We start from the raw sequence: 21,646 nt of genomic DNA, 5'->3' as shown, positions 1-21,646 counted from the left end.
AACGATTATAATGGATGAATAGATTTCTAACGTCCGTAAATTAAACGGATAAATGTTTATCCGTTATTATCCGTTAATACCTTATTATTAACGTCCGTTATATTCACCTTTGTCTGACCTCTCCCTACCTGCACACCTTGCAACAGCTGAAGCTCCTCCTCCTACCTGAAGGGTATAAAAGGATATCACATTGATCCTGCCGCAGTCTGCACTTCAGCATTGAGAGGGAGAGTACTATCGGTTGCTCTGCTTGCTATCAGACTATCGGGGTGGGGGGGTGTGCAGGAGGGTGCACTACTCTGCCACCTGGAGGGGGGGGGGGTGGTGGTGCAGGAGGGTGCACTACTCTGCCCCCTGGAGGGGGGGGGGGGGATGCAGGAGGGTGCACTACTCTGCCTCCTGGAGGGGGGGGGGGGGTGGTGCAGGAGGGTGCACTACTCTGCCTCATGGAGGGGGGGCGGTGCAGGAGGGTGCACTACTCTGCCCCCTGGAGGGGGGGGGGGATGCAGGAGGGTGCACTACTCTGCCTCCTGGAGGGGGGGGGGTGCAGGAGGGTGCACTACTCTGCCTCCTGGAGGGGGGGGGGGGGTGCAGGAGGGTGCACTGCTCTAGTTCTTGGGCTGTTAATAGAGCGCTGTTGAAGTGCTATGAGGCGGATGGCGGCGGATGAATACGGATACCCAGAACAGACTCCTACTGCTGCCTCCTGCTGCCTGACCAGGAAGTAGAGGGGGTGTGACAGGGGGTGTGCGCACTACTCAACTTTCCCATCTGACTTCAGGAGTGTGAAGTCTCTACTGAGCATGCTCAGTAGCACTAACGGACATTAAATTAACGGACAATAACGGGTGTATTTTGAACGTCCGTTATGCCATAGGCTTCAATGTTAATTAACGGACGTTCAATGATCCGTTAATTATAAACGGAAAAAAAATACTGCATGTCCGTTCTATTCTTCCGTTATAACTAACGGACGTTATTTTAACGGAACAAAAAAGGTACAAACGGAAGATTAAATGGGATTTATTAACGGAAGTTTAAGGATCCGTTATAAAAGACTTTATAACGGAATTTCATAACGGATCTTTAAACGGAAGAACTTTATAGTGTGAAAGCCTAAGGAACCTGAAGCAGCAGTCATTTGACCACTAGTACAATGCTTTGAAATCCACTACAGGCCCCCTGAAATTGTGTTGCACTGATGAAGCCCCCCTCCCTCTGTCAAATACACTAGATGTCATGGTCACTACTGACTGTGGCATCTAAGGAGTCAAACTGGCAGGATCGAAGTTAACTTCTCTTTTTATGCCACGAGATCTGCATGGGGAGATATTGTTAAAGGGGCAGCCGTATAGGTGCACCGAGGGTTAAATCAATGCCCCCCATTGCGCTAAGCGACCTCTCATCTCCCACACAAGCCTGTAAGGTGAAAGTAGCATTTTGGATATTGACTACATTTAAACTTAAAGGGGTACTCCGGTGGAAACTTTTTTTTTTTAATCAACTGGTGCAAGAGTTAAACAGATTTGTAAATTACTTCTATTAAAAAATCTTAATCCTTTCAGTACTTATTAGCTGCTGAATACTACAGAGGAAATTCATTTCTTTTTGGAACACAGAGCTCTCTGCTGACATCTCTGCAAACATACGCTGCTCTGGACAGTTCCTAAAATGGACAGAGATGTCAGCAGAGAGCACTGTGCTCGTGATGTCAGCAGAGAGCACTGTGTTCCAAAAAGAAAATAATTTCCTCTGTAGTATTGTGCAGCTAATAAGTACTGCAAAGATTAAGATTTTTTTTTAATAGAAGTAATTTACGAATCTGTTTAACTTTCTGGCACCAGTTAGTTTTCCACCGGAGTACCCCTTTAAAAAGTTCTGCACGTATCTTCCTGACCTTATAATGGTACACATTGGAAAATGGCAAAGAATTGTACAGTTCTCTTACCCGGGAAACTTTCCTCAGTTTGGCACCAGCCAGCGCAGCAGCCAAGCCAGACATTGGACGGTTTTCTTCTGAGCTCACGGAAGCCACAGAGAAAGGAAGTGGTGGTGCGGGTGGTGGTGGAGGAGCTGGCGGTGGAGGTACAGCCACAGAGACGGGCGGTGGTGGAGGTCCCGGAGGAGGTGGAGGTCCCGGAGGAGGAGGTGGTGCAGGACATGATGGAGGAAGGGGAGGTGCAGGGGGAGGGGGCAAGACAGGGGCTATCTGAGATGGACTTGGGCCTGTAGGAAGAGGGGGTGGAGGAGGAGGTGGTGCTGGTGGTCCCGGAACAACACCTACAGGAAATAGGAGCAGAAGTCAACTAAAAATAATAGTGCCATAAAATACTCAATAAATCCTAGTCTACTCTGTAAAATACTCTGCACCAGTTTGATTATAAAGTAAAAACTTTAGAAAAAATGCGTATTCGAAAACAGACAAAAAAAATTATTATTATTTTTATTTTTTTTTTAAACACCACAATTGTTAGTAAAATTAGGTAAAAATTAAGGTAAACCGAGAAATGCAACCGGATTAAAACACAATAAGAGAAGCTAAAAAAGTGAGACGGGAGGGTAGTCCGTCCGGCTGAGCGGCAGCTGTCAATACTTTACTGCGCCAGTCACCTGGAACCAGAGTTACAACCACCAGGATTTGGGCCGGAATCACACATGGAGTTTTTGAGCAAAAATAAAAATAAAACAGAAGTGGATTGAAAATATAAAGGGGGGGACATAGACTTCTACTTCATTATAGATCAACTTCTGACCTTGGCTACAAAAAATAAAAAAATAAAAAAATAAATAAAAGTAAAAAACTACAAGTGTGATTACAGTAGAAAATCAGATTTTTTAATTATTTTTTTTTTTTAAATCAGCATTTTAAGAGCTAATAAAATTTGATAACTGTACATGTCAAACATTGTGTGGGGCAGTGTTTTCCAACCTGTCAAAACACTACATTCCCATCAGGCCCTAACAGCCTGCCCCTCTCCACCTGATGCAACACTACATCTCCCATCATGCTCTGACTACATGTGGCTCTCTAGCTTTTGCAAACCTACATCTCTATCATGCCCTAACACAGTGTTTCCCAACCAGGGTGCCTCCAGCTGTTGCAAAACTACATCTCCCAGCATGCCCGGACAGCCTTCGGCTGTCCGGGCATGCTGAGAGTTGTAGTTTTGCAACAGCTGGAGGCACGCTGGTTGGGAAACACTGCCCTAACAACTTAAAGGGGTTATCCAGGAAAAAAAAATTTTACATATCAACTGGCTCCAGAAAGTTAAACTGATTTGTAAATTACTTCTATAAAAAAAAAAATCTTAATCCTTTCAGTACTTATGAGCTTCTGAAGTAAAGGTTGTTCTTTCCTGTCTAAGTGCTCTCTGATGACACGTGTCTCGGGAACCGCCCAGTTTAGAAGAGGTTTGCTATGGGGATTTGCTTCTAAACTGGGCGGTTCCCGAGACACGTGTCATCAGAGAGCACTTAGACAGAAAAGAACAACCTTAACTTCAGCAGCTCATAAGTACTGAAAGGATTAAGATTTTTTAATAGAAGTAATTTACAAATCGGTTTAACTTTCTGGAGCCAGTTGATATATATAAAAAAAAGTTTTTTCTTGGAATACCCCCTTTAAGGCCCTCCAACTGTTGCATAAGTACATTTACCATCATGCCCCAACAACCTGTGCTCTCCAGCTGTTGAAACACTACATCTCCCAACATGCCCTTACACAAATGGAGGCAATCCAGTTGTTACAAAACTACATCTCCCACCATGCCCTGACAGCCTGTCTTTCCAGTAGTTGCAAAACTACATCTCCCATCATCCTCTTACAACTGAAAGCTCCCTGGCTGTTGCAAAAGTACAACTCCCATCATGCCCTGACAACCTGTGGCTCTCCAGCTCTTGCAGAACTACATTTCCCATCATGTCTGACAACCTGTGACCCCCCCCCCCATCCCGCTGTCAAAACACTACATCTCCCATCATGCCCTGACAGCCTTTGCCCCTCCAACTGATGTAACAACTACATCTCCCATCATGCTCCGACAACCTGCGGCTCCCCGGCTGTTGCAAAACTACATTTCCCATCATGCACTGACCACGTGTGCCTCTCCAACTGATGCAACACTACATCCCCCATCATGTCTGACAACCAGAGGGGCTCCAGCTCTCGCTAATCTACATCTCCCACCATGCCCCAAAAAAATGTCAGCTCCTCGGCTCTTGCAAAACTATGTCAACATGGTGCCACGAGCTTCTTTAATAGTCTGAACTTGCTGAGAGTTGTAGTCTCTTTTTTTTTTTTTTTCAACAGCCGGACAGCTGCAGGTTGAAGAATAGAGTTGAGTGAACTTGCAGTAAGTTTGTGTGAACATGGCGGCTCGGCCGTCGATTACTTTAGTCTGCATAAATTAGTACCGGTTGCCTGGAAAAGGTGGATACAATCCTAGACATCCTGGACTTTTTCCAGGCAACCAGAGCAGATAGGAAGCGGAACTAATTAATGCAGACTAAAGTAATTGACAGCCGAGCGGCCAGGTTTGGGATCGGACAAGCTTCGTGCAGGGTCACATGGGGCACATCCGCAGTTTATTTCACGCTCCTATCGGTGGACTCTACAGTGGGAAATCCGCCACAAACAGCGGACACAGAGCTACCTGACCACAGCTGTGAGCAATGCTCTGCAGTCCCTCGTGACGTCCGTGAGCACATCTGCAGCGTGAAATACTCTGCGGATGCGCCCCATGTGACCCCGCCCTTAAAGGGAACCAATCAGAAGATCTTAGCATATATAATGCTTGACAATGCGTTTTATATGCTAAAATTGTTATCCTCACCATCCCCGGGGGACGTTTGTGCCGCCAGGGATGGTGAAGTTATAAAGTCCCCCTGGCAAATAGTCTCCTGGGCGGGGATTTACACTTACCAGCTCCCGTCGCTGCCACCGTGGTCCCCTCTCTCACCTTGATTGACGGCGCACGTCACCGCTCTGCTCCGTCTGCTTTAGGAGCAGAGCGATGACGCGAGCCGCCATTCAAGCAGACGGGGCGAGGCGGAGCGACTAGCAGCAACGGGTGCTGGTAAGTGTAAGTCCCCACCCAGGGGACAACTGGGTGGGCAGCCGGGGGGGAGGGGGGGACTTTATAACTTAAAGGGGTTATCCAGGAAAAAACTGTGTTTATATATCAACTGGCTCCAGAAAGTTAAACAGATTTGTAAATTACTTCTATTAAAAAAAATCTTAATCCTCTCAGTACTCATAAGCTGCTGAAGTTGAGTTGTTCTTTTCTGTCTAAGTGCTCTCTGATGACACGTGTCTCGGGAACTGTCCAGAGTAGAAGCAAATCCCCATAGCAAACCTCTTCTACTCTGTGCAGTTCCCGAGACAAGCAGAGATGTCAGTAGAGAGCACTGTTGCCAGACAGAAAACAACAACTCAACTTCAGCAGCTGATAATTATTGAAAGGATTAAGATTTTTTTTTATAGATGTCATTTACAGATCTGTTTAACTTTCTGGAATACATATATAGTTTTTTCCTGGGATACTCCTTTAATTTTTTCACCATCTCTGGGGGCAAAAAACGTCCCTCCGGGATGGTGAGGATAATGATTTTAGCATATACAGGTGAAACTTTAAAAATTTGAATATCGTGCAAAGCTAATTTATTTCAGTAATGTTGCAACTTAAAAAGGTGAAACTAATATATGAGAGAGACTCATTACATGCAAAGCAAGATAGTTCAAGCCGTAATTTGTCATAATTGTGATTATGGTTACAGTTCATGAAAACCCCAAAGCCCCCCTCCCCCCCCCAATTACTATGATTTGGGGAGCCATGTCATCTGCTGGTGTTGGTCACTGTGCTTCATTAAAGGGGTACTCCGGCGCTAAGACCTCTTATCCCCTTTCCAAAGTATAGGGGACAAGATGCCTGATCGCGGGGGTCCCGCCACTGTGGACCCCCGTGATCTTGCACGCAGCACCCCGTTATAATCAGTCCCCAAAGCATGTTCGCTCCGGGTCTGATTATCGGCGATCACGGGGGCCGGGTGTGAGGTGAGATTTCCGAACCCATGCAAAAAAAAGTCAAACCGCTCCGCCCCCTCAATGCAAGCCTATGGGAGGGGGCGTGACGCTGTCACGCCCCCTCCCATAGGCTTGCATTGAGGGGGCGGAGCGTGACGTCACAATGCTCCGGCCCCCCCGTGATGGTCAGTAATCGGACCCGGAGCGAACGTGCTCCGGGAACTGATTATAACGGGGTGCAAGATCACGGGGGTCCCCAGCGACGGGGCCCCCGCGATCAGGCATCTTGTCCCCCTATCCTTTGGATAGGGGATAAGATGTCTTAGCGCCGGAGTACCCCTTTAAGTCCAGGGTCAACGCCTCCGTCTACCAGGAGATTTTGGAGCACTTCATGCTTCCTTTCCTTTTAAGTTGCATTAATGAAATACAATAAACTTTTGCACGATATTCAAATTTTTCAAGTTTCACCTGTATAATGCGTTGTCGAGCGTTAAATATGCTAAAATCTTCTGATTGGTTCCCTTTAATTTAAGGCGGCTTTCGCACTATGCAATTCATCCATTTTAAAGATCCGTTTGATGTTCCGTTATGAAAACCCTGAAAATCGGCCATTAAACGTCCGTTAGAAAATCCCATTATAGTCTATGGGATTTTTACATTATCCGTTTTAATCCGTTATTAATAACGGACGTTATTTTGTGACGGGAGAATGTACGGAAGAAATAGCGCGTGCATTATTTCTCCCGTTACTATCTTCCGTCACAAAATAACGTCCGTTATTAATAACGGATTAAAACGGATAATGTAAAAATCCCATAGACTATAATGGGATTTTCTAACGGACGTTTAATGGCCGATTGTCAGGGTTTTCATAACGGAACATCAAACGGATCTTTAAAACGGATGAATTGTATAGTGTGAAAGCGGCCTAAGTTTGCGCAACTCTGTTAGGCTGGGTTCACACCACGTTTTTCAAATACGGTTACCGTATACGGTTTTCCGCTAAAAAACGTATGGCAAAAACCGTATGCAACCGTATGACTCCAAATTAAAACGTATACGGTTTTTCCCCGTACGGTTCCATCCGTTTGCATCAGTTTTTGCCAACGGTTTTGCTATTTTGTTGGAATTAGTTTTCCAGCAATTTAATAAAGTTACTATTGTTCTATTGAAATTCCAATCTGCGCATGTGTCAACTCCAAAAACGGGTTAGAAAAACCGTGTGCAACCGTATTCTGAAATTCTGTGTACGGTTCTCATAGACAACAATGTTAAAAGAACCGCATACAGTTTGCATACGGTTTTCCAACCGGAGGCAAAAACGTGGTCGTTTTTGCCTACGGTTGAAAAATCGGCAAAACCGTATCCGAGGCAAAATGGATGCAACCGTACACAACATTTGGATTACGGTTTCCAATGCATTCTCTATGCATACGGTTTCGGATACGGTCTTATACGTTTTTTTTTGCGGAAAACTGGATACGGTTACCGTATTTGAAAAACGTGGTGTGAACCCAGCCTAAGAGAACATTGGACTTACAAACTATAGGCCCAAACTACTGTCAGGCCAATGGTCTCCACAAGCGTGCTGTATTGCACTGTGGGAGATGTAGGGTCTACACCAGGTTCTGTAACGTTAGTAGAGATTCTGGGAATGCATTGCAGACAAGGATGATAGGCGTGAGCCTAAACATAGACCTAGGTGCTTTCAGGCCAACCCCATATTAGAACACAAGCCTTACGAATGCATGTCAAAAGGTTAGTCAGTTATTTGCAGTGACAGAAAAGCCTTACCCGGATGGGTCGCTGGGTCAATCGGCAGAGAGGTTGTGGTCAAGTCTGGCTGAGAAGCACAGGCGTCTCCCAGCACAAAGATTAAAGAGTTCTCAACAGAGGCAGGGGAAGCTGCAGGAGAAGGCAGAACACTAGGCTGGGATGAAGGTGCTGAGACAAGAGGAGTGCATGGAGAAGAGGAGGACAGCGAGAAAGGTGGAAACAATGGTAGAGGAGGAGCAGGAGGTGGTGCAGGGGTGCATGACATTTCATATGAAGACGTATCAGCATGACCATTGGGTGCGTTGGAAAGGAGAGCAAGCTGGGATGCAGACACTAGGTGCACGGCCCTGGGGCCGGTGGCTTTCCCGGGAGGACTACTGATCATGACAGGAGGGGATGGAGGGAGCGGGGCGAAATTAGAAGCAGACCAGGAGATAGGCTTAACAGGGGGCGGAGGGGGTGGCGGTGCAGGGTTTGGCGGAGAAGGAGGTCTGGAGATCTTATTTATGGGCCGAGGAACCGTTGCATAATGAGGGAGGACAGGATGGAAGGCGGAACCCAGAGAGGTGGCGAAACGAGACGCCGAGTGGCGGAGGGGAGGTGTCGGCGGCGTGGAGTTGATGGCCTGGGAGGTGACGATGACATAGTCGGCGGCGGCCGAGTCCGTGCATATGGAAGCGGCGGGGACGGAGATGGCTTTGGCGTAGGATATGGGGGACGATGAGTGAGACTGACAGGTGGAGTAATCTAGATGCTGAGCGTTATACAATGAATTGTCATAGGTTGATGAGTCTGGAGTGCGAATGTGAGAGGGGGGGGAAATAAAAGCGGCAACGACAGACAGGACAAAAAAAATAAAAATAAAAAAAGAAGAGAGAAAAAAAAAAAAAGGAGCTAATGAAGCAACCAAACCAGCATTCAAAAGGAAGAGTATCAATGAGATCTAGCGTTAGTATAAGAAGATTAGATAAAAGGTTACGGCATTAACAGAGAAATCACCTCCAACATGACCACATAGCATCACCATGAATGGTCAGGAAAGAACGGGTTAACGTGCGGGGTAATGAACCCCATAGACTGGGGCAGATATTACAACCACCACTAGGGATGGTTCCAAGAGATTACATCAGTGTTTCCCAACCAGGGTGCCTCCAGCTGTTGTAAAACTATAACTCCCAGCGCCGTTATCCCTTACCTACAGGATAGGGCAGTGTTTCCCAAACATGGTGCCTCCAGCGGTTGCAAAACTACATCTCCCAGCGCCGTTATCCCTTAGGCTGCGTTCACACGGCCGTCTAGACTAGAGATGAGCGAACTTACAGTAAATTTGATTTGTCACGAACTTCTCGGCTCGGCAGTTGATGACTTTTCCTGCATAAATTAGTTCAGCTTTCCGGTGCTCCGATGGGCTGGAAAAGGTGGATACAGTCCTAGGAAAGAGTCTCCTAGGACTGTATCCACCTTTTCCAGCCCACCGGAGCACCTGAAAGCTGAACTAATTTATGCAGGATAAGTCATCAACTGCCGAGCCGAGAAGTTCGTGACGAATCGCATTTACTGTAAGTTCGTTCATCTCTAGTCTAGACCCGTCCCGTTCTAGTCAAAACTAAAAACGGCATTTAAAAAAAACAAAAAAAAAACACAATAACTGATGCAAACGGATGTTACCTGTTTGTATCAGTTATTGTTCAGTTAATAAAAATAATTTTTTTTTGTTATGAGCATGCGCAGAAAAAAAAACGGATCGAAAAAAACGGATCAAAAAGAAACGGTTGCAAATGGATGACATTAATGGCTCATCCGTGTTCCATAAACTCCAATGATAAATTTACGGCATCCGTTTTTTTCTTCCGTTTTTTTTGACGGAAGAAAAAATACTGCATTTGCCCTTTTTTCTGGCGGCAAAAAAAAAAAACGGAAATTAGCGCAGACGGGTACAAACGGATGTAAACGGATTGTAAAAAAATCCCAATGGGATTCTTTTAAAACAGTTTTTAATCCGTTCACAGCCTGCAGGAACGGAACCGAAACGGGGATAAAAAAAATAAATAAAAAATACAGGGACAGACAGCCGTGTGAACGCACCTTTACCTACAGGATAGGGCAGCGTTTCCCAACCAGGGTGCCTCCAGCTGTTGCAAAACTACAACTCCCAGCATGCCCGGACAGCCTTTGGCTGTCCAGGCATGCTGGGAGTTGTAGTTTTACAACAGCTGGAGGCACCCTGGTTGGGAAACACTAGGATAGAGCATAATTAGTTGGTCGGTTGGTGGTGGTGGTGGTGGGGGGGGGGGGGGGGGCTCCTACTGCTCGGAGATTAAATATTCGCCCACCTGAGCGATTGAAGCGCAAGATTGGCCACTGCTACTTTTACTCTTTTTTAGACTTCTGAACGTCGCAGATAGAGATGAGCGAATTTACAGTAAATTCGATTCGTCACAAACTTCTCGGCTCGGCAGTTGATGACTTATCCTGCATAAATTAGTTCAGCTTTCCGGTGCTCCAGTGGGCTGGAAAAGGTGGATACAGTCCTAAGAAAAAGTCTCCTAGGACTGTATCCACCTTTTCCAGCCCACCGGAGCACCTGAAAGCTGAACTAATTTATGCAGGAAAAGTCATCAACTGCCGAGCCGAGAAGTTCGTGACAAATCAAATTTACTGTAAATTCGCTCATCTCTAGTCGCAGAGTTTAGCGCTCAGCAACGTTCAGACATCCCATAGACAGTGAATATTAACAGTGGCCAAGCATGAACGCTGCTGCTGCGGCTCCATTCCCGGTAGCTTGTTTCCTCATCATTCAAGATGGCCGAGTATCATAGCTTTGCAACAGCTTAAAGGGGTACTCCGGTGGAAAACTTTATTTATATATATTTTTTTTAAATAAACTGGTGCCATAAAGTTAAACAGATTTGTAAATTACTTCTATTTAAAAAAAAAATCTTAATCCTTCCAGTACTTATTAGCTGCTGAATAGTACAGAGGAAATTCTTTTCCCTTTGGAACACAGAGCTCTCTGCTGACATCACGAGCACAGTGCTCTCTGCTGACATCTCTGTCCATTTTAGGAACTGTCCAGAGCGGCATATGTTTGCTATGGGGTTTTTCTCCTACTCTGGACAGTTCTTAAAACGGAAAGAGATGTCAGCAGAGAGCACTGTGCTCGTGATGTCAGCAGAGAGCTCTGTGTTCCAAAAAGAAAAGAATTTCCTCTGTAGTATTCAGCAGCTAATAAGTACTGGAAGGATTAAGATTTTTTTAAATAGAAGTCATTTACAAATCTGTTTAAATTTCCAGTTGGATTTAAAAAATAAAAAAAATAAAAATAAAAAAAAGTTTTCCATCGGAGTACCCCTTTAAAGACACACTGGTAGGGAATCACTGTAGGATGACCTCTTACATGTCCAACTAAAGATTATGTAACATGGGAACCAACAAACTGGAAAGTGGGACACTCTACAAGACTCCTATACACTTTCAACAGCTGTTGGCCGAATGCTCATTCAGCCGTCTACTATCCCATCCCTTCTTCCCATGCACGTGCATGCTCAGGTCCGCAGAGTGTGCATGCACAGTTAAAGGGGTACTCTGCTGCTCAGCGTTTGGAACAAACTGTCCTGAACGCTAGAGTCGGGAGCCCGTGATGTCATAGCCCCGCCCCCTCGATGCAAGTCTATGGGAGGGGGCATGACAGCCGTCATGCCCCCTCCCATAGACTTGCATTGAAGGGGCAGGGCGTGACGTCATGAGGGGGCGGGGCTTTGACGTCACAAACTGCTGGCTCCAAAGTTCGGAACAGTTTGTTCCAAACGCTGAGCCCCTTTAAGAGGAGAGGGAAATAAACCAAAGCCAAAAACCATGTGGCGGCATATACTGGCTATATTGCTTAGATGTATTGGCTGAAGCAGCTGATTTTGGCAAGAATGGCCGCCCCGGGGACTTCTAGACTCTAACCACGACAGCAGACGTTGGGGGAGGGAAGGATCAGACATGTTGGATTTTAAATGCCCGGTTCCACTTTCACTCGCTTTGGCCAGCTATGACCGGCAGTGGTTTTCTTTCCTTATCCCATTAAGCCAAGTGCATGTATGATTGGGGATGGGAGACTGTAAAACATGGCGTCTGATGCCATCTGGGCTTTATCTCGAGAAAGAATAGAAACATAGAATGTGTCGGCAGATAAGAAGCATTTGGCCCATCTAGTCTGCCCAATATTCTGAATCCTATCAATAGTCCCTGACCCTATCTTAGCCTTATGCCTATCTCTATCTTATATGAAGGATAGCCTTATACCTATCCCTATCTTATATGAAGGATAGCCTTATACCTATCCCTATCTTATATGAAGGATAGCCTTATACCTATCCCTATCTTATATGAAGGATAGCCTTATACCTATCCCTATCTTATATGAAGGATAGCCTTATGCCTATCCCTATCTTATATGAAGGATAGCCTTATGCCTATCCCTATCTTATATGAAGGATAGCCTTATACCTATCCCTATCTTATATGAAGGATATCCTTATGCCTATATTTTATATGAAGGATAGCCTTATACTTATCCCTATCATATAAGAAGGATAGACTTATGCCTATCCCCATCTTCTATGAATGATAGCCTTATGCCTATCCCTATCTTATATGAAGGATAGCCTTATACCTATCCCTATCTTATATGAAGGATAGCCTTATACCTATCCCTATCTTATATGAAGGATAGCCTTATACCTATCCCTATCTTATATGAAGGATAGTCTTATACCTATCCCTATCTTATATGAAGTATAGCCTTATGCTTATCCCTATCTTATATGAAGGATAGCCTTATGCCTATCCCTATCTTATATGAAGGATAGCCTTATGCCTATCCCTATCTTATATGAAGGATAGCCTTATACTTATCCCATGCATGTTTAAACTCCACTGTATCTGCAGCGACCACTTCTGCAGGAAGGCTATTCCATGCATCCACTACTCTCTATACTTCCTGATATTACTTTTACACCTTTGCCCCTCTAATTTAAAACTATGGAAAGGGCGTTGAAATTCAAAATGACTTTGGGAAACCTCATTCAAATATCGTCGTTTGGTCCTGTCGAATTAGTTCGGTGTTATCTATTTCTCTTTTATACAAATGCTGTAGATGTAGGAGCCATCACTATTGGAGTAATTAGGTACCAGAAGCAGACGTGCAGCCCCATAATGCACCTGGCTTCTGGGTTTGGCCCTGACCTAGAGATGTGGTTGTATTAGTACGAGGTGACGTCTCTGTTGTGGCATATTGGTGTAGGAGTGAGTGTAGGTGAGTACCTGGGTGGAGTGTCTCTTACCCGTGTTGGACGCCCTCCTCTCGCGCTCCCACTTCTGGTGCTCCTTCTCCAGCTGCTCCTGTAACGTCGCCTCTTGCCGCTCTTGTTCCAGCCTCTCCTGCTCCTGTAGCTCGCGCTCTAGTTGCTCCTGACGTTCCAGCTCCTGCCTCTCGCGCTCTCTTTCCAGCTGCTCCTGCTCTAGACGCTCACGCTCCAGGCATTCGCGCTCTAAGCGCTCCTTCTCCAGTCTCTCCCTTTCCAATCGCTCCCTCTCGAGCCTCTCACGTTCCAAGCGTTCCCGCTCCATGCGTTCCCTCTCCATGCGTTCCCTCTCCATGCGTTCCCGTTCCAGCTCCTTCTGTCGTTGCTGCTGCTCCTGCAGCTGCCTGTAAATAGGAAGAGAGAAGTTGTGTTACAGGGGAATAAAAGAAACCATGGTGACCGGTAAACGCTCAGCTCAGAGGACATTAATATTTTAGGAGGAAAACAAAAAACAATCAGTTATCATTGTGGTGGTGAAGGCAGGACCGTGCTTGGCACAGCTGGGGACATACAGAGAGGACATCACCACCTCTCTATAGGCCGACATATAACGTCACAACCGTATGTATAACGTTGGCTCCACCAACCTGCAAACTTTACATTTGATTTATTTATTTTATTATTCTTTTTATTTTTTATTTTTTAAAGGGGTTATCCAGGGAAAAACAACAACTTTTTTTTATATATCAACTGGCTCCAGAAAGTTAAACAGATTTGTAAATGACTTCTATTAAAAAATCCTTTCAGTACTTATGAGCTGCTTAAGTTGAGTTGTTATTTTCTGTCTTAGTGCTCTCTGATGACACCTGTCTCGGGAACTGTCCAGAGTAAATGCAATTCCCCATAGCAAACCTCTTCTACTCTGTGCAGTTCCTGAGACAGACAGAGGTGTCAGCATAGAGCACTGTTGTCAGACAGAAAAGAACAACTCAACTTCAGCAGCTGATAATTATTGGAAGGATTAAAGGGTACCTCTCATCTAATAAACTTTTGATACATTTTAGATTAATGGATGTTGAATAACTTTCCAATAGCATGTTAATGAAAAATATGCTTCTTTCTATTGTATTTTTCCCGATCAGTCCTGTCAGCAAGCATTTCTGACTCATGCTGGAGTCCTAAACACTCAGAGCTGCCAGCCTGCTTTGTTCACAGCCAAACAGGCTGTGAACAAAGCAGGCTGGCAGCTCTGAGTGTTCTCCTTTGTGAAACAAAGCAGACTGGCAGCTCGTAGTGTTTAGGACTCCAGCATGAGTCTGAAATGCTTGCTGCCAGGACTGGTAGGGAGACCCCTAGTGGTCATTTCTTCAAAGTGGAAAATTAAATAGAAAGATGCATATTTTTTTATAACATGCAATTGTAAAGTTATTCTGCATACATTAATCTATAATATATCAAAAGTTTTTTTGATGAGAGGTACCCTTTAAGATTTTTAAATAGAAGTAATTTACAAATCTGTTAAACTTTCTGGACCCTGTTGATAAATAAAAATGTTTTTGATTTTTTTTCTGGAATGCCCCTTTAAAAAAAATATATATATGATTGAGAATGAGACAGCCTTTCCTCCCGACATAACCATGCTTGGTCGGCTTGCCCGAGTGTGCATGTCTCTTCAATAGGGAAGGGGAATAAAACTGTACATTCAAGATGGCGGTCAGCCAAATGCTTGTTTGGCCAACAGCTTTCACTCCCATTCCCTTTATAGTAACAGTTTTAAAGGGGTACTCCGTTTGAAAACTTTATTATTTTTTTTTTTTTAAATCAACTGGTGCCAGAAAGTTAAACAGATTTGCAAATTACTTCTATTTAAAAAATCTTTACCCTTCCAGTACTTTTTAGCAGCTGTATGCCACAGAGGAAATTATTTTCTTTTTACATTTCTTTTTTGTCTTGTCGTCAGTGCTCTCTGCTGACACCTCTGTCCGTATCAGGAACTGTCCAGAGCAGGCGAAAATTCCCATAGTAAACCTATGCTGCTCTGGACAGTTCCTGACATGGACAGAGGTGTCAGCAGAGAGCAGTGTGGACAAGACAAAAAAGAAATTCAAAAAGAAAAATAATTTCCTCTGTAGTATACAGCTGCTAAAATGTGCTGGAAGGATTACGATTTTTTTAATAGAAGTAATTAACAAATCTGTTTAACTTTCTGACACCAGTTGAAAAAAAATAAAATAAAAACGTTTTCCACCCGAGTACCCCTTTAAAGGGATATTCCAGGAAAAAACTTTTTTATATATCAACTGGCTCCAGAAAGTTAAACAGATTTGTAAATTACATCCATGAAAAAAATCTTAATCCTTTCAGTACTTATGAGCTTCTGAAGCTAAGGTTGTTCTTTTCTGTCTAAGTCCTCTCTGATGACACGTGTCTCGGGAAACGCCCAGTTTAGAAGCAAATCCCCATAGCAAACCTCTTCTAAACTGGGCATTTCCCGAGACACGTGTCATCAGAAAGCACTTAGACAGAAAAGAACAACCTTAACTTCAGAAGCTCATAAGATTTTTTAATAGAAGTAATTTACAAATCTGTTTAACTTTTTGGAGCCAGTTGATATATATAAAAAAGTTTTTTCCTGGAATACCCCTTTAAGGTTGAAAAAAAAAAAAAAAAAAAAAAGAGTCCGTCGAGTTCAACCTAAAACTCTACTTTGTTGATCCAGAGCAGTGTTTCTCAACCAAGGTGCCTCCAGCTGTCGCAAAACTACAACTCCCAGCATGCCCGGACAGCCGTTGGCTGTTCGGGCATGCTGGGAATTGTAGTTTTGCAACAGCTGGAGGCAACCTGGTTGAGAAACACTGCTCCAGAAAAACATCCAGAACGCCCCTTGAACTTGTTTATTGAGTCAGACATCACTACATCATGTGACTCTGCTCGGGTGCGAGTTCATGTATCTGGAGAGGCCTCTCTAGCAGCTTATCCCTGTACACAAGAAAATCGGGCATGATTAAATTCCAGTGCCAGTTCCTTATTTTCTTAGGTGTCGGGACACCCACACAGACATCAGCAGATTCAGCCAACATTTAAAGGGGTACACTGCCCCTAGACAACTTATCCCCCAAAGGATAGAAGAGAAGATGTCTGATCGCAGGGGACCCCGCAATCTCTGCTGCGTCACCCCAGACATCCGGTGCACGGAGCGAATGTCGCCATGTGCTGGACGACTGGCGATGCGGAGGCTCGTGATGTCATGAGTGGGGCGCGGCCGTGATGTCACGAGCCTCCGGCACTGCACCTGACACTCTAAATGAATGCCGGCTGTAGCAGGGAGATTGCAGGGGTCCTGCCGCTGGGGATCAGACATCTTATAAGGAAGAAAAAAAAATCCAGCGCGGAGTGCAGTAATTCAGGAACATTTATTGAAGATCACTTGGATAGCACTGATAACACCGACGCGTTTCAGGTCAAGCTGAACCCTTAGTCATGACCCGAAACGCGTTGGTGTTATCTGTGCTATCCATGGGTAAAGCTGGACCCTTAGTCATGACTAAGGGTCCAGCTTGACCCGAAACGCGTTGGTGTTATCTGTGCTATCCATGGGTCATGCTGGACCCTTAGTCATGACTAAGGGTCCAGCTTGACCCGAAACGCGTTGGTGTCATCTGTGCTATCCATGTGATCTTCAATAAATGTTCCTGAATTACTGCACTCCGCGCTGGATATTTTTCTTCCTTGTACTGCTGTTTGGACCGGGAGCACTACCGGCCAGTCCGTGCGCAGGTTTGAGTGTTCAGCTGAGGTGAGCCGTCAGTTCCGCTTTCCTTTGGATGGGGATAAGATATCTAGGGGCGGAGTAACCCCTTTAAGCGGTACTCCGTAAGGAAGAAAAAAATTGAAATTCAAATCAACTGGTGCCAGAAAGTTATACAGACTTGGAAGGATTACGATTTTTACATAAAAGTAATTTACAAGTACTTAGCTGCTGTATGCTCCACAGGAAGTTGTGTAGTTCTTTCCAGTCTGAACACAGTGCTCTCTGCTAAGACCTCTGTCCATGTCAGGAATTGTCTGGAGCAGGGGAGATTTGCTATAGGGGATTTGTTCCTGCTCTGGACAGTTCTTGACATGGACAGTCGTGTCAGAAGAGAGCACTGTGGTTAGACTGGAAAAAACTACACAACTTCATCTGGAGCATAAAGCAGCTGATAAGTACTGGAAGGATTAATATTTTATTTAACAGAAGTCATTTACAAATCTGTATAACTTTGAATTTTTTTTTTCTCTCTTCCGGAATACCCCTTTAATGTGGATAACCAGCTTAAATAGGCAGTCTAATCTCGCGTGTCATACCATATTCAGAGGATAGGGGATAAACGAATGTGTGGGGTTTGAATAACACTGATGTGAACCCAGCCTTAAAGGGGTTATCCAGGCAAAACATTTTTTTTATATATATCAACTGGCTCCGGAAAGTTAAACAGATTTGTAAATTACTTCTATTAAAAAAAAATCTTAATCCTTCCAATAGTTATTAGCTTCTGAAGTTTTCTGTCTAACTGCTCAATGATGATGTCACGTCCCGGGAGCTGTGCATGATGGGAGAATATCCCCATAGGAACTGCACAGCTCCCGGGACGTGAGTCATCAGAGAGCAGTTAGACAGAAAACAACAACTCAACTTCAGAAGCTAATAACTATTAGAAGGATTAAGATTTTTTAATAGAAGTAATTTACAAATCTGTTTAACTTTCCGGAGCCAGTTGATATATATAAAAAAAAAGTTTTGTCCTGGAATACCCCTTTAATATGCTAGAATCTATTCCAGAGATGTGATGTCTCCAACACGTTCTAATCCTCAGCAATCCCTTGTGGGGTTGACCACTTCACAGCCAAGATGTTCCTCAGCTCTTCAGTACCATCCCTTGTATGGCTAAAGTTTGTCTATGGCAGTGTTCTCCAAACAGTGTGCCGCCAGCTGTTGCAAAACTACAAATCCCAGCATGCCCGGACAGCCGAAGGCTGTCCGGGCATGCTGGGAGTTGTAGTTTTGCAACAGCTGGAGGCACCCTGGTTGGGAAACACTGCTCTAATGCCTATATCTCCAAACTGTGGACATGCAGCTGTGTTAAGACTACAAATCCCAGCATGTCCGGACAACCTTTGGCTGTCCGGGCATGCTAGGGGTTGTAGTTTTGCAACAGCTGGAGGCACCCTGATTGGGAAACACTGGTCTATGAAGACAAACGGCTGTCTGGGCATGCTGGGACTTGTAGTTTTGCGAAAGCTGGAGGTCCACAGTTTAAAAAAAAAACACTTATTTTTAGAGGCTTCTTGGAGATGACTAGAACCTCTAACGTACATACGTCAGACGCAAAACACTGCGTAAACTTTTCCCTATGTAGCTAAAACCAACCACCACAAAAACAATACATTTTTAGGACTAAACACCACATTTTTTTGGGGGAAAAAAATAAAATAAAATAAGATAACATAGCCGGGTTGTATTGATTTGTCACTGAAATGAAGACCCAACCTCTACACCAGTGTTTCCCCAAGGGCGATCCTCAAGTACCCCCCCCCAACAGGTCATGATTAAGCATGACCTTTGGGGGGGGGGGGGGGGGGGGCGGGTTGGGACTGTGCTTGGGAAACACTGCTCTACACAATCTATTCTAAAGAACAGATGTAGCAGTGCCGAGTAGCCGTGACCCTCCCGAGGCTCCTACAAGTCTCTGTCACCATCATGAAGCCCCCGGTTCTTTGTACTTACAGGAGAAAGCGATCCACTTTTGGTCCATTTTTACCTTGAAGTACAACGTAACACCCGTGGGCCTTCATTGTGTCCAGGGTCCGGGTAAATCTCGCCTGCCGCTGTTCATCGCCTTTTTATAAGCAAGTTTGGCTTTCGCTGTGACATCTCGACTATATATAGCGCATGCGGCGCAGGTGGTGGAGGAGGAGGAGGAGGGGGGGGGGGGGGGTACGACCCTGAGTCACCCTGATGTCATTCTTACTATGTATTGATTTCACAGCCAGGGTGCTGTTGGAAAACTACAACTTCCAGCATGCCCGGACAGCCTTCGGCTGTCCGGGCATGCTGGGAGTTGTAGTTTTCCAACAGCTGGAGGCACTCTGGTTGGGAAACACTGGTCTATCTAATCTGTCTAAGGCTGCATGCACATCTCGGTTTTACACTACGGGTGCCGGATCCGGCTGGGGGAGGGCTCTCCCGTACCCCAGCCGGACCAGCGCTGAACTCCATTCACTTTAATGAGCCGAGGTGACTCCGGTCGGCTCATTTTTGACCCGTATCCAGTTTTGTGGACCGGACCTAAAACTGCAGTATACTATGGTTCTAGGTCCGGTCACAAAACTAGATACGGGTCAAAAATAAGCCAATCGGAGTCACCGTTTGACTCCGGTCGGCTCATTGAAGTGAATGCAGTTCAGCGCTGGTCCGGCTGGGGTACGGGAGAGCCCTCCCCCAGCCGGATCCAGCACTCGTAGTGTAAAACCGAGATGTGCATGCAGCCTAAGGCTGGGTTTACTTCACGTTTTTGCCATACTGTTTTCAATCCGTTTTTCTAAAGAAAACCGTATGGCAAAAAAAAAGAATGGAACAGTATGGGAAAAAGTAAACCGTATACTGTTTTTAAAAGTGCATACAGTTCCGTCCGTTTTTATAAAAAAAAAAAAAAAATTATACGTTTTTGAAAATTTTGTTCATTTTTAAAGGGGTATTCCAGGCAAAAACTTTTTTTTATATATATCAACTGGCTACGGAAAGTTAAACAGATTTGTAAATTACTTCTATTAAAAAATCTTAATCCTTCCAATAGTTATTAGCTTCTGAAGTTTTCTGTCTAACTGCTCAATGATGATGTCGAGTCCCGGGAGCTGTGCATGATGGGAAAATATCCCCATAGGAGCTGGACAGCTCCCGGGACGTGAGTCATCAGAGAGCAGTTAGACAGAAAACAGCAACTCAACTTCAGAAGCTAATAACTATTGGAAGGATTAAGATTTTTTAATAGAAGTACTTTACAAATCTGTTTAACTTTCCGGAAGCCAGTTGAGAGAATATATATATATATATATATATATATATATATATATATATATATATATCTCTATACATATATATATAAAAAAGTTTTTGCCTGGAATACCCCTTTAATGGGAGGGGTCTTGGGTGGGGACTTTAGGATGCAAATGCGCATGTGCAAAGTAAAAACCGTATAAGGTTTCCCGCATGGACCCGTATACATGTGCGTTTCCCATTGACGTCCATGTTAAAAAAAAAAAAAAATGTATGTGGTTGCAGTACGTTTTTTAAACAGGAGACAAAACCGTGGTCAACCACGGTTTTGAGTACGGGAGAAAACCGTATTGCAAGCAAACCGTACGCAACCGGATGCATCCGGTTTTCAATTATTTGTCTATGTATACGGTTTTCAATACGGTTCCATACGTTTTCAATAATGAAAACGTATACGGGAAACTTACTTGAAAAACGTGGTGTGAGCCCACCCTAAGGCTGGGTTCACACGTTTTTGCAATACAGTTCCTGTATCAGATTTTTTTATTAAAAAAAACATGTGTACAAATTTTTATCTGTATACGGTTTGAAAAATGATGTCCGGTTGCATCCGTTTTTTTAAAAAAGGTATACGTTTTAACTTTTTCACTCCATTATGAATAAAGTTTCACTTGTTTGATTGAAATTCCAAGAAAAAAAAAAAAAAAACTGTACAAGGTCAAAAACCATATGGTGCAAACCGGATGGAGCCGTACGCAAATACGGTTCTGTACGGTTCCCATTGACTCCCATGTTAAAAAAAAAAACGTATACGTTTCAATACGGTTTTTCATCCGGGCCAAAAACCTTAGTAGGCTACAGTTTTGGGGATGGGGAAAAAAACTGACAAAACCGTAAAGACTCAAAACGGACACAACCTGATGCATCTTTTGGCGTACAGTTTTCAATGGAGAGTCAATGCGTACGGTTTTCAATACGGTTCCGTACGGTTTTCAAATTGAAAATGTTTAAGGGAACTGTATTACAAAACCGTGGTGTGGATCCAGCCTAATCTATGTACGGTCGCTATTTAATCTGTGTGATCTATGTATCTGTCTAATCAGTAGGGGGATTAGATAGTTTAGATATGTGGATTAAGGGGCATTCACACCACGTTTTTGAAATACAGTTCCCATATACGTTTTCAATTTGAAAGCCGTAAGGAACCGTATTGAAAACCGTACGCATTGACTCTGCGGGCATGCTGGGAGCTGTAGTTTTCCAACAGCTGGAGGCACCCTGGTTGGGAAACACTAGTGTAGATGGTAACATTGCCTCCTGGATGTTGGGAAACACTGGACTAAATTCCGTGTAACTGGGGCTTCCAGGAACGTTGGGGGGTCTAGTCCAAAGGGGCCGACATGTGACAATGATTTTTAATCCTGGATTATGACGTCAGAAGACGAAAAAACATTGCACAACAAATAGTCCAGCGAGGAGCAGCGAGGGATGCCCCAGAAAGAAGGGAAGTGCTATAAATAT

General features: G+C 44.4%; 1 protein-coding gene and 1 long non-coding RNA gene across 5 annotated transcripts in view; one reads left to right on the top strand and one right to left on the bottom strand.

Annotated features, from left to right (window-relative positions):
- The window catches only part of ENAH (ENAH actin regulator), a 101,105-nt gene that overhangs the window by 16,141 nt on the left and 63,318 nt on the right, over window positions 1-21,646 (bottom strand). For 2 of the 4 annotated variants that reach the window (XM_056568446.1, XM_056568447.1), the window contains 3 exons: window positions 13,129-13,493; window positions 7,817-8,590; window positions 1,949-2,280 (listed from right to left, as the gene is read on the bottom strand). In XM_056568446.1, coding sequence (XP_056424421.1) covers window positions 1,949-2,280; window positions 7,817-8,590; window positions 13,129-13,493 — 1,471 coding nt within the window. The remainder of the gene's footprint in view (window positions 1-1,948; window positions 2,281-7,816; window positions 8,591-13,128; window positions 13,494-21,646) is intronic. The other 2 variants (XM_056568448.1, XM_056568449.1) reach the window with 2 other exon arrangements.
- Window positions 1-21,646, top strand: part of LOC130363101 (uncharacterized) — a 112,387-nt gene that overhangs the window by 50,836 nt on the left and 39,905 nt on the right. The gene's annotated exons all lie outside the window — the stretch shown is intronic.

The sequence above is a fragment of the Hyla sarda genome, chromosome 3 (genome assembly GCF_029499605.1).
Source record: "Hyla sarda isolate aHylSar1 chromosome 3, aHylSar1.hap1, whole genome shotgun sequence".
Classification (NCBI taxonomy): Eukaryota; Metazoa; Chordata; class Amphibia; order Anura; family Hylidae; genus Hyla; species Hyla sarda.
Note: the sequence above shows the minus strand (reverse complement) of the source record. Positions and strands in the feature narration are given on the sequence as shown.